This window comes from Ahaetulla prasina, chromosome 2 (assembly GCF_028640845.1).
Source record: "Ahaetulla prasina isolate Xishuangbanna chromosome 2, ASM2864084v1, whole genome shotgun sequence".
Taxonomy (NCBI): Eukaryota; Metazoa; Chordata; class Lepidosauria; order Squamata; family Colubridae; genus Ahaetulla; species Ahaetulla prasina.
Genome location: NC_080540.1, coordinates 203788280 through 203802234, shown reverse-complemented (window position 1 = coordinate 203802234; position 13955 = coordinate 203788280). Strand labels below are relative to the sequence as shown.

At 34.8% G+C, this 13955-nt stretch overlaps 1 protein-coding gene across 8 annotated transcripts in view; it reads left to right on the top strand.

Annotated features, from left to right (window-relative positions):
* NRG1 (neuregulin 1) overlaps positions 1 to 13955 on the top strand; it is a 144388-nt gene that overhangs the window by 13641 nt on the left and 116792 nt on the right. For 4 of the 8 annotated variants that reach the window (XM_058165831.1, XM_058165830.1, XM_058165828.1 and 1 more), the window contains exons 3-4: positions 10260 to 10310; positions 11901 to 11951. The exons of 2 other annotated variants lie outside the window; for them this stretch is intronic. In XM_058165831.1, coding sequence (XP_058021814.1) covers positions 10260 to 10310; positions 11901 to 11951 — 102 coding nt within the window. The remainder of the gene's footprint in view (positions 1 to 10259; positions 10311 to 11900; positions 11952 to 13955) is intronic. 2 more of the 8 variants (XM_058165832.1, XM_058165834.1) reach the window with 1 other exon arrangement.

Genomic DNA, 13955 nt, shown 5'->3' with positions numbered 1-13955 from the left:
CAGTTTCACACTTGAAATGGCTTTAGCAGTTTGAAGTGATATCCCAGACTCAGGACTCAGCCAGAGTACAAGGGTGAAGTAATGACTCAGATAAATGGACACATGTTTGTGCACCTAAGGATATTCCTGTACTCTCTTCCAACTAAAAGAATGGAGAAAAGATCACAAAAAGTATGAGAATTCTTATTGCAAGCCCTAACTACAAGATATAAAATTCCAACCGAGTTTGCTAACCTATCCCTATAATGAAATTAAAGTGTGGTTCAGATGGAATTTTTGAAGTGCTGAGTGAGCACCGAGAATATTATATCTTCATAAAAGGAGACATAAGCACTGAGAAATGCAATTCAGCAAGATAAAGTTTTTGAAGGCAAAAATACCAAATAGCATACTAGATTGGCAATAGAAGGGACTTTAATAAAATGAAATTGATTTTCCAATGTTGTATATCTTGTTCTTTGGTACAAAGAGCAAATGTGTTACATCAAAATGACAAAAATAACTGGAAGGAGAGAGGGAGGGAAGGGAGGGAGGGAGGGAGGGAGGAAGGAAGGAAGGAAGGAAGGAAGGAAGGAAGGAAGGAAGGAAGGAAGGAAGGAAGGAAGGAAAGGTTTTCTGTGTATAGGGTCTGGATGCATGATGAGAACAGTTATTGAGATGTGAGAACTATGTAATTCTTTCCTATCATGACTCAGGTTTATTACAAGTTTGCTGGGAAACATTCTGTAATAAAGGTGCTTACATATCTGATAAATAATATATTAAAAGAAAGCTGTATAGAATTAATGTTTTGTAGGCCCCAATTATATAGAACAAGAGTAGTTAAACTTTTTTTTTTATCAAGGGCACATTGAAAGTTGTTTGACACCGTGTTGAAATCCTGAAATGGCTGCCATGGGAGACTTCCCTACTTACAAAATGGTTGCCATGGATAGGCACCGCTAATAACAAAGCACCCATTTATAAGATGATTGATTAGTGATGCTCTCCTTAATCTCTGTGGAGCATTTGCAGCATTTAATGGCTCTCCTCCAAGTGAAATGACAGCAGAAGCTGCTGATTTGTTTTGTAGTATGCTGAGTTTCCACTTAATTTCTTTTATAATTAAAAGAATCTTTCGAAAATATTGAGTGGAAGAAGCACCCCGATGGGCACCATTGAAAATACTAACCCACAATAGAAGGGTACCATATTGTCTGCCCCTGATATAAAGGCATATCTGTTGTGTTATTGTTTGCCATAGCAATGTGTATTTTTATTTTATTTGGCATTTGTTTGTAATACTGTTCTCTTTTGTACCATTAGCATGCTTCTGCTAGTTGTATCCTTCAACATCTTATCGGACATCTTAAAAATTTTATACAAAGTTTTTAAAATAATTCTAAATATATGAGTAAAGAAATAATTGGAATTATATTCACAGCATTTTAAAGATCAGCATTTTTATGAAAAAAATAGCAAAATCCAATGAGATTATCCTGTTACAATCCCCAGTTATTCAAGAGTTATCTACCTTAAGTATAGCTGCTGATCTCAAGTATTTTCTGAAAACTTTCCAAATAGCTATCTTGAATCTAATGTTTATCTTGGATTATTTTGTAAGTGGCCAACTGAGGCAGCTTTCAAAGCAATTGTGCAAGACCTCTTAATAATCCCACCCCCTTTCATAGAACAGTTCATCCCATATATCTAGCCTTCTTCCCTGTCTTGGCTCTTTAGGAAAGATTGGAAGATGTAGAGGTCTATGATGTTAAGTAGTAAATTTTTAAGATTGATGCTATGTTTTGGCATTTTGTAAGCTGCTCAGAGCCTATGGGAACTGAGCAACATCAAAACACTAAGTAGCATGGATGATGTCACCAAGTTTGAGAATGAAACATCAGCAAGAAAACCAACAGGCTCAGAGACCACCAAGGACTCCTCATTTCAGCCTGAGTTACAAATATTCTCTTCCATCAAAAACACTAACATTTTGCCTTCATTATAACTGACATTTAGAAATTGAATAGCTTTCTCAGATTCAGATGGTAAGAAAAGAGTCATCTTTTCCAACATAGTAATAGTGAAAACTCTCCCAATTATTCCATACATACAGTATATGAATAAAATAGAAACATTAAACTTGGCAACTTTAAGACTTGTGGACAAAGCTGGCTGGGGAATTCTGGGAGTTGAAGTCCACAAGTCTTAAAGCTGCCAAGTTTGGACACCCCTGCATTAGAGAACCAAGAACTTCCAGTATTGCCTTCTAGCATCAGCCTTCAAAGAAATACCAGAACTACCATAAAAAGGCTTCCATCCCAAGAAGGAAATGGAAAACTGTAAACCCAGGGGAGAGGTGGATGAATCCAAACCTGTTAAGGGTTGTAGCAGAAGAATAAGGACAAAATTCTCTTGTCAAATTCTGACTGTCCAATCCTGATGTCACAGCAAAATAGATCTGGATAATCTAGTTAATATAGAAACACACAGTCCTGGTGAACAATCACTTAAATATGAGCCAGCAGTGTGCTGCAGCTGCCAAACAAGCCAGTGCAGTCCTACGCTGCATTAATAAAGAGATTAACAATCAGTGGAATGACTTGCCTCTAGAAGACAACCATTTGTCTGAAATGGTATAGGGTTTCCTGCTTGAGCAAGGGGTTGGACTAGAAGACCTCCTAGGTACCTTTTCTGTAAATTTCCCAGCACAGGGTTCAGGGTCATGTTTCAGAGGATATGACAGCCAGTTTGGTCTAGTGGTTAAGGCGCCATGCTAGAAATTAGGAGACCATGAGTTCAAGTCCTGCCTTAGTCATAAAAGCCAGCTTAGTGACCTTGAGCCAGTCACTCTCTCACCCAACATAGGGTGGTGGTTATGGAGAAATAGGAGGAGGAAGGTGCATTGGATATGTTCTTGAGTTATAAAAATAATGAAAGTGGGATACAAATAAATAAATTTTAGGAATGAAAAAATGCTTATTTTCAACAGAACAGAATCAGCTTGCATGAAATACTGTAATGGTTGACTTTAACAAGACCTTTGACAAAGCGTCCTTATTAACAAAAAAGTCAAACAGAGCCTGACAAGTCAACTATTAGGTGGATCCTATAATTGGTTCAAGGATTGTACTCAAATGACAGTTATTAATGGTATTAAATTTACCTTGAGAGATATTTTAAGTGGAATATCACAGGGCTCGATATTGACCTGACCACTATTCAACATTGTTATAAATAACACGGGCAAGGCCAGTGAGGAAACACCAAATTTGCAGACAATGCAAAACTAAGAGGGGTGACTAATATATGGAAAGAGAAGGAGGAAAGATAAAGAAGAGATTAGAACAGTGGATAGAAACCTAAGACAAACGCCTAAGACAAATTCCTTGTGTGTCCAATCACACTTGGCCAATAAAGAATTCTATTCTAAACAGAAAGAAATGTAAAGTCATGCATTTAGACAAGAAAACTAAAAGAAGCATGTATAAAATGGAGAAAAAATGGCTAAAGAACAGCACATCAGAGAAGGACTTGGGTGTACTTATTGGATCCACAAGGTCAAAGGTCCCAACAATGTTACTGGCAGTGCAAAAAATGCTAATAACATCTTGAGGAACATTGAGAGGAGCATAGAGCTCACATTGTGGAATGTTGTTATCCTGGTCCATTTGGAGTATTGCATTGTGTTCTGCACACTTCAGTTTAAAAAGTATATTGATAAACTAAATAATTTCATTTGTTCTAGAGGGTAAGATTAATAGGATGCAGTTTCAAGGATATAGATACAGATTAGACCTTAGAAAGAACTTCTTGGCAGTGAGAGCTGTCAATTAGTGGAACAATTATTGGATGGAGCTGTTTCTTTTCCTTCAAGTAGAGATTTTCAAACAGAGGCTAGAGGCTCTACACTATCAGGGATGGTGTAGAGAATTCTGCAATGTGCAGAGGTTGCACTTGGTTTCTTAGATGTCTTCTCAACTCTACGATTCTGTGATTTTATGTCGTTAAGCTGATATGGCATTGGCTGAAGACATTAGCATACTCATGCAAGACTAGGTTTTGAATGGGACTATTTTTTTTCACCCAGTCACCTGGAATTCAGTAGCATTATCTTCATTCCAGAAGAATTGTTATAACAATTAAGGAAGCAATTCAAACCCCATTGTGTTTACTTCCTTTGCAACAACTTTCTCATGCAATGTTGTTCTCTCATTCAATGCTACTCTCTCATGCCCTCTATTTTTTGTCCCCTTTCAAAATGTTTCTACCAATAGACTCTAGTCATCAAGCCCCACCTTAATAAAATGCATGATACAATCAATTTCATTTTCCTGCACAAGTGGCAAGTCATTTCACTCTTGCTCATCATCATAGTGGATCCATCAAATGTGATTGCCTCGCAGTTCTTCTGTGGCAGCAATCCTGACACCGATGTTTTGTTTGTTTCATTTTTAGAAGGCTGAATACAGATTCGTAAACAATTTTCATTAGTCATGTTTTCTTCTCTCATTAATGGTTATGTTTTTGACTAAAGATCTAGTTTTTCTGCCTCAGTCAATCTCAAATCATAGAATAATTTAAAAACCAATTACTAAAACAAATCAAATGCCACATCATGTATTTTAAGGCTGTCTTTAAATTAGTCAAGGATTTTTCCCCCATCTTACTTTACTCTGAAAACGAAGTTCTCCTTGGGGAAAGTGTAATTGAGGTCAGAAAAGATGTGTGGAATTTCTCCAAAAGAATGATATAAATAGCAAACAGGAGAAATTGGTTACATTTACTGTATGCAAATTGCTTTTTGCAAACTATTTTTGCTTCACCTTCTTGTGTGAGCTTTGTGGGATTTAAAGTGTCTTATGCCCTAATGAAAGGTAACTGATAACATTTTGTGAAAACGAAATACATTTTCAGGTAGGTATGTCAAACTTAATATAGAATATTTTATTTAGACGTTCAAAAAATTAGGATTTTTTTTTAAAAAGAAATCCAGTGATACTGTATTTCCTATTTCTTTTGCCTTTTTCTCTAGGAGTCTTTTCCTTTACTCAGTGTTGTACACACACATACATAGCTGCATGCACAGCTGTTTATATTTTATTGGAGAGAAATATAACCTTTCCCCAGATGTTTCTTTATTTCAGTGGACTTCTGTTACATCTATTTGGATGTTTTTTTCCTTCTTTCAATATTAAGACTTCATAAATGTGATCATGAATTTGTGTCAATGGGCATACACTTGGAAAGTGCTTTGTTAATCTCTCCTAAACTGCTTGGGAAAAAAATATACTGACAGGAAGGCAATAGAAATAATGTCATGATTTCTATCACACCTGATGCTACATATAAATTTTATTTCAATGCCTAAGAAGAACCCCTAGAAATCCATTATATAACAGATGCCTGAATTGCTGTTATCTCACTTGTGTAAATTATATCGTAATTTTTCAAGTTGTTTTCTTCACATATTTTTGTTTTTAAATGGTTTGACAGCTTGTTTGGCTTTTTTTTTTTAAAAAAAATTAAAACTGCCAATTGTCATTTGAAATCAATAAATGCATTAGAATTCATAAACAGCAAATAACAAGAACCATCCACTACTTAAGGATTTGAACAGACGGGAGCTGTTATGTTTTCAGGAGCCAAACTTCTGAGTTTCCAATATGAAAAAGAACTTTTTTTTTTCTTTTTCATCCCTCTTGACCAACTACATCTATGGTCTCCATGGATTGTGCTTGATTAACTCTTTCAGAATATGTTCATGTTTACATTTTCATATTTTTTTTTCGTACAAAAATATATGTACATTCCTACTACTTACCATTTTATCTGGAGGAGGAGAAGAAATATGGAGGAATATTTCTTCTTTTTGGGGAGCTATATAGATTTCATTGAAATATTGAAGCATTGGTTTCCTTAGAAATATGTCATTACTCTTAATAAAGAGATTAAATAGGACAGCGTGACTCCATATTTTCTAAAGTTTGGCAAATGTTTAGATGGCAACTACAGTTCCTTTCAGAAATGTTACTACCATCTGCCATTTGCCTTTTGGCAAGCACTAAAACAAGCAGCACACTTTAAGTAATATCTTCCTGTTTTCTGTTTATCTCATTCCCCTTTTCCTGTAGGATGCCAAAAGCTTATTTTTTCCCCCAGCTATAAGCAAGTACAGTGTGATAATCTTCCTATCTCAGAACTTGGAACACTTTAATGATATTAATACAATATTCTAAATGTGACCTGGGATGTTTTTTTGGGGGGGTGGGGGGTGCAGGGTAACAAATTCCCCAATGAAGAATAGAATAGAATAGAATAGAATAGAATAGAATAGAATAGAATAGAATAGAATAGAATAGAATAGAATAGAATAGAATAGAATAGAATTATTTATTGGCCAAGTGTGATTGGACACACAAGGAATTTGTTTTGGTGCATATGCTCTCAGTGTACATAAAAGAAAAAGAAAAAAAAATACCCTCATCAAGGTACAACATTTACAACACAAATGATGGTCATAGGGTACAATTTAACCCTTAATGATAACAACAAAAAGTTACAGTCATACAGTCATAAGTGTAAATGTCGAATATCTCAGAAGCTTATCCACCGTTTTGTGACCTTTTGGCTATTCCTAATAAAAATGCAAGTCAGCTATACCTGTGAGTTCACTAAAACTTAAAATAATCTTATAAGAAACACATCTTTGATTAATTAAAGTAGTAATACCCTGCCTTTGTAAAGTAGTAATACCTTGCCTTTGTACTTACATGGATCTTCATATTAGCTCATAACAAATGTTTGAATGATCTCTTCCTTTACAATGATGGGTCATAAATTATATGTTGCGGCCTATTAGTTCTCATCTCTCATACTTTCCCATCCACCTCTTTTTCAAAGTATCCCAGAGGAATCCTTTACAAAAATTGGGGAAGGCATTTTTCCTATGCTTCCAGATCAAACAAAACAAACCCCTCAGTTTTACTGTGTTGCTTTTCCTATAATGTTTATGAATCCTATTTTTGAAAAACTTTTACATTGCTTACAATGTATCATATATTGAAAAGGCTGAACAATCTTGAGATATATATATATATATATATATATACATATAGGGTACCTTTTTCTTGCATATAATGTTTACCTTGCATACTTTCATATTTATACATTAATTGAGAAAAAAATCTCCATAAAATATCTAAAGATCTTATGCAGATCTGGCTGTATGAATAATATTTAATGTTCATTTATTAAAATTTTTTGCTGTTTATACATTGATGCAAGCAAGTATTTCATTATAGTGTATATGTATGTATGTATGTGTGTATATGTGTGTGTGTGTGTGTGTGTGTGTGTATATATATATGTAGGTCTTTGGTTATTCGGGTTTTCTCCCGCACAACCAAGCCCCCACACAAACAGGACAAACAGGACACACCCCCAACCAATCAGAGCACAAAAAAACCCCATCCAATCAGAGCACAGCCAAGCTCCCACCCAATTAGTTCAAACCCCCACTAGCAGTTAAAAAGGAAGAAACAGCTGCAATCACACATTGCTCCCAGAAGCACGAAGCTGAAGCCTGAAGATGACGAATGAGACTTCGTCGAAACGTTGCCAAGACATTTCCAATTTTACACGGGAGAAAACCCGAAAAACCAAAGACCTATATACAAACACCCGTGAAAACCTCAGAAAACATATACATACATACATACATACATACATACATACATATATATATATATAAAAATAAATTTTTATATCGCCCTTCTCCCGAAGGACTCAGGGCGGTGAACAGCCAAATAAAACAATACAATACAATACAATACAATCACTATTTAAAAAACTTATTCAATATGGCCTATAAATTAAATTATAAAAATACATGATATAATATAAAAAACCCCATTTAAAATCCAATTTAAAAAACCCATTTTATGCCAGTCCTGCTTGGAAGAATAAATACGTCTTCAGCTCGCGGCGAAAGGTCCGGAGGTCAGGAAGTTGTCGAAGTCCTGGGGGAAGCTCGTTCCAGAGGGTAGGTGCCCCCACAGAGAAGGCTCTCCCCCTGGGGGTTGCCAGCCGACACTGGCTGACGGCACCCTGAGGAGACCCTATCTATGGGAGCGCACCAGTCGGTGGGAGGCATGTGGTAATAGAAGGCGGTCCCGAAGATATCCCGGTCCTAAGCCATGGAGCGCTTTAAAGATGGTAACCAGCACCTTGAAGTGCACCCGGAAGACCACAGAATATTTTATTAATAATAATAAATTATTATTATTATTATTATTATTATTATTATTATTATTATTATTATTATTATTATTATTATTATATATATATGTATGGATCCTAGTTTAGTCTGGTTTTAAGTTAAAGATCTATGAGAAAAGAAAACAAGGTCTGTAGAACTGCTTGTCAACAATAATGGTCAGAAGGATTTATCATTTTCTTTTGAAATCCTAATTTCTTGTCTTCCTCTGAAAGCAAGACTTTATTATCCTACAAGTTTGGATTGAATGACGATAAAATATCAGGTTTTTTGTTTTGTTTATGAGTTTTGAAAAATAATGAAATCTCTGCTTCATTTAATATTTAGTAAAAAGATTGCTTCTTTAAGAAGCAGAGCAGATAGTGCTTCAATTTAATTATGAGATTATAACTCCACTGAAAGATTTTCCTTAAATTGTGATTAAAAAGGATAACCACTTATGCAGCTAAGAGTAATGATATTCTGCTAAGAAGAGATATAAGGTTGCAATAGCAAGTATTTTTTCCTTTAAAGCTGTTGAAAGATGGTTTCTAAATTGTGTTCCTAAAGCTATATCAGTGACAATCTCCCGTCATCCTTAAAGGATGTTCCTCATGTAGAACACATTGCAATAATTGGCATGGGAATGAATTCATGTCTCCGGTTTGCTGATGGTTTAGTCCAAACTGATTAAAAGCATTCCAGGCCATTAAGGCTATTTGAGCATCCATTGAAGATGTACCGTAGAGTAAACTCAAGCCATTATCTACTCCCAAACTAATACTTACTCCAGCACACCATCCTCAGAGCTCCATTTTCTTGGGATTCCCACTAGCCCTCATCCTGCAGATTCTGGTCCTCTGATCAAATGTAGTAGGCTGGATTCCCAGGAGGGAAAGAGCGCATTCCAGAGGAATAAAAGACAGTCCACATATCTTGTGCAAGAGAAAGAGGATGAAGGGATACTAGGGTTTCTGACTATATGGTAGATACATAAGTTTTGCAAGATTCTGCCCAAAGGTATAAATATATATATATTTAAAAATCAACATGGAAAAATCATTAAATTGTAAGAATCAGTCTTTCTTGACTTTTGAACCTTACAGATCCAGAATTTATATATGCCCATCTAAATCTGAGGAAGAGTAATAAAGAATGGTTAGAAATTACTTGATAGCTTCACCAATGGCTTCATATCAGCATTAACTAGCAGAAGGCCAACCTGACAATATTCTGTAATTATGGAACCAACTGAACTTTCCCATTATCAGTTTCTACAACTAATCAAACTGTCCTTTCATTCTTATTTCATTTGACTGCTATATTCTTGTTTCACATTGATGTGTGACACTATAATATCCTTAGAGATATATCACTTACATCAAGACACCCAGGTATCTCTACACATGGATACTTGTTAAATCAAAAGAAGCTTTTTGTGTGTTCCACATGACTCAGAAGGAGGAAAGAAGTCTCTCAAATCAGATATTAAAGTTACTTTTCACTAGAAAGTGTTATTTAAATCTGCTGTCATCGTGTAAATTGTTTTTTTCAGTTATTCAATACATGGTATGTAATAGATTATATATGTCTGTCTGTCTGTCTGTCTGTCTGTCTGTCTGTCTGTCTGTCTATCTATCTATCTATCTATCTATCTATCTATCTATCTATCTATCTATCTATCTATCTACTTTGCTCCACATACTGAATCAGAGATTCATAGAAACCTAGATCTTAGCCTATGTCACCCAAGGGAACTACTTATTCACTTCTTATAATATCATCTTTCAAAATTTTGCTATTTCCAAATAATAAAAAATACCAATAATTGAGAATAGCATTGCTATATCTGAGATATATCATTGCTATATGTGAGATTACTAGTAATAAATTTTAATTATATTAAAACTTATAACCTATTTTTTCTTGCTTTTCCTGTAATTTCATTAGACCACCATCTTATACACATGGCAGTTCACTGACATGTGTAGCTTCTTCTGATTCCTGCTTTTGTTTTTTGCAGAACCCACGGGCATGATACCAGTTTTGACAAAAGGAGTAAATGCATCCTCACGTAAGTCAAGTTGTATAACTTGCCTCCCTAATGTTAATTCTACAGATTCAGGTTTTTTCCCTAGCCTTTCTCTGCATCATTATACTTTGGATAGTGTTTAGACCTATGGGCGGGGGGATGTAGCTGTATCCTGGATCTATATTTGTGAGTTGAATTCTCAACTGGAATTTAGTGCCTTTCTCACCTCTAAAAATGCCCTTAAATTATAAATTATAGCAGCCTATTACAGGTTGCAACTTGCCTGGTATTCGTCCTTTCTTTGTCTTCCTTGACAAAATACTTTCTTTTTTTGGCATGAGATATTAATGCCTCTCATTTCCTCAATGTTGCATGCATCCTCTAACAAAATAACATTATTTAAAAAGAGCTGCTATTATATTTAGATCCTTTCCTTATCTAGCTTACATTGCCTCTGTTCCACATCTTGGATTGTATTTACTTTTTTAAGCTTCCTTTTCACAAAAATTAGTTTTTGAGAGAGGACTTACATTATTTGCAATGGGGCTGCCTACATTTGGAGTTTTTAAAACCTACTCTTTACAATGTCTGAAAGACAGTTTCCACTTCGACAGCTGTCTTATATGCTCATATTGCATGCTGCTGCTTGTTCTATTCATCTGTCACTTTTGTGGCACAGCAGAATAATGAATGCTGCATCTCTCTAGCTTTTCTGAGAGTCTTTTGTCTAACACTGCTAGTTCTGGAGTGGTAGCATTCCGAAAGTTGAGCGGAGCACGTGGCCTTCTGAATGCATGTTTTGAAATGTTACTGGATTTTGGCATGTGACTACTTTTTGCATTTCATAAAGATCCTCTGTCTTGCCTTTCCTGTGGTTCAGTCTCCCGTATCAGACTGAAAATTCAGTCACTCCTGTTTTTATTTCTCTTTTCTTCAGCTGGTTATCAGATCTGGACTTCGTCAACTTGTCAAGTTAATTTCATCCATTCAGATTTTTCTACATAATTTGAATCATTATTATAAAAGAAATGTTTGTGTTATTATCCAAGTTCCATTTCAGATGTGCAATTCAATCTGAAAAGTTGATTTCTGTGGATCATTTTTGAGTCAGATACCCATAGTCTAATTATTTAGAATTTATCAACATTACATCCATTGTTAAACTTCTTTCATTCTTTTGTATTTTGCTCCTAGTACAGATTTTTCCAAAAGAAGTGCTGGTCATGAATTCTTTGCAGATGTTGAGTCATCTAAACTTCTGAATTTTCTTATGTGACCCAGGATAAATAATCTAGTCAGAAATTAAATTTATTTCTAGTACTCTCTATCAATGTAATACTATAGTGGTCCTTCAGTTCAGTATAGTGATATCCTATCATATTCCTACAAATGGTTACAAGCATTTTCCTTAATTCTACTAGTGTTCTATATATATTCCTATAATAAGGAATGTTTTTAAAATTAATTTTTGCTTTAATGAATTGTTCCCAGTGTGATTAGGACCACATGTAATTTCTTTTTCAACCATTTTCCTCAAATAATTTGACCTTCCTAGGAAGACAAATTTTAAATTCCGCTTCATAGATAGGATTTTTCCATCTCTACTACCATGTTGCTTTCTGTGTATTGCAGAACTCATAGACAAGATTTCTGCCTCTACTGAAGGAACAAATACATCTTCTAGTAAGTATATAGTACTAGCAGTCTTCATGAATCTACAGCCTACCTCTATTTGTTTCAGTAAATATTCAAAATATATACTGATTCTTGGGGTACAAAACCAATTGCAAAAAGACTCAGATTTTTTTTAAAACCACCTTCCCCAACTAGTATCTTTCAGATATATTGTTTATTGCCACTCCCCTATCATCCAAAATATCACCATAAAAATATCCATCACATCTTAAGCTAAAACCCATTATATCTCAGAGGCACAAGGTGCAGAAAGATTGCAAAAGGAATCACTTCTATAAAAAGATAAAGCAGTTTGCTTCCTTTCTTTTAAAAAAAAAATCTTTTTCCCTTTTCCCCCTTTCCTTTTTAGAAAGGTTTTTTTTTCATGGCAGACTGTTTCATTAGGTTTTCTGCCAGTACTTTTAAGCAGATTGTGGAAGCAGTAGTTACTAGTGTTTCTGACTCCAGAATATGCAAATAATCCTAGCCTTTAGATAATTAGATGCTCTTTTTACATAATTGGAGTGCACAGAATAATTGCATATTAGAAGAATGCCTATGTTGAAAAGGTGCTTTATTAAAAATATCACTTCTTCATTGCAGCCAAGAATCATGATATTATGAAAATTTTAAAGACACTTTCTTTGATAACTATACTGTGCTTTGTGTACTATATTATGCTTCAAGAAGGAGTTCTTTACTCATACTAATGTGTTTTCTTGAATGATCCTTTTGACTTCCTTGAAGAATATTAATAGTAATGCTAGCAATATTAAGATGACATTGTCACAGATAGATCAATGGATTTGAGCTGAGGAGATTGTGGGTAATATCCAACATAATAATAGTGCAACATACTGTGTAATTTTGGCCCAATCACAAGACTCAGTGAATAAGATTGTAGGGTCTAGTACATGGCTGTCAAATGCAATTGCATCACGTGACGTATCGTGACGTATCATGACTTTTTTACCTTTGTGGAGCTAGGGTGGGCATGACCTGCACATGTTGTATTTGGCCCTCAGGCCGCCAGTTTGACACCTCTGGTCTAGTATATCTGAAGGGTTTATTCTTATTACCCTGAAATTCTAAGATTACATTCTAAGGATTTTCTGCAAGGCACAGCCTTCTTTCTAATGACTTTCTAATGAATTAGGCACATGAATATAGTAAATCAGATAAATGCATTGTATGAAGGGTTGGCTTGAGTGCAGTTAAGCTAGGTTTCACATTAAAATAAATTTGAAGAGGTATTTTGGGGTGAAATAAGACTGAGCAGGAAATGAAAATTGGAACGATTAAAGAAACAGAAGGTCTTTGGACAGATGAAACAGTTGAAGAAGGAAAGTTTTTTTGGAAGGAATATTGTGTGAAATAAGGAAATTGGAAAACAGGCTAGTAGAAATAATAACAAGACATTGGAACTAGATGCATAATAAGATGAGTCCTTAATCTTTCATTTCTATTGCAGCAAAAATTCTTTTAATGTAGAGGTCTACTTTTATCATTTTAAATATATGTATGTTTTCAGGAAACTCTGAATGAATTTTCTTAGGAAAACTAAAACTCAAAATTAGCTGAAGTTAGCAAAAGTTACTAAAAAAATTCTTCAGATATGTCCAAAAGAAAAGGGAAAGAAAAGCAACATACTTGGTATGGGTAGCAAATAATAACAAGGAATAAAAATAGAACTGAACAATTCTTATTTGATCCAATATGTTATATTTTACATGAAGTTTTAAAGTGGTATAAAAACTGTGATTCCAGCTCAAGCTCCATGTCAACATAGTCAAAGAACATCTGTCAACTTTGATGGGTTCAAATATCAAAGCCAGATAGATTATGAGATTGGGGAAATTCTATCCTTTGGTTGATGTCCTAGATGGACATCTGCGGCATTGGACAGGGTTTTAATGGCCCATAATTTCAATTCTGTGGTTCTGATCAGTCTCCCTAGTCTCTTCACATCATTGTAACAGAAGAAGGTAAAAGTTGTTTATGATTCCCAACCCT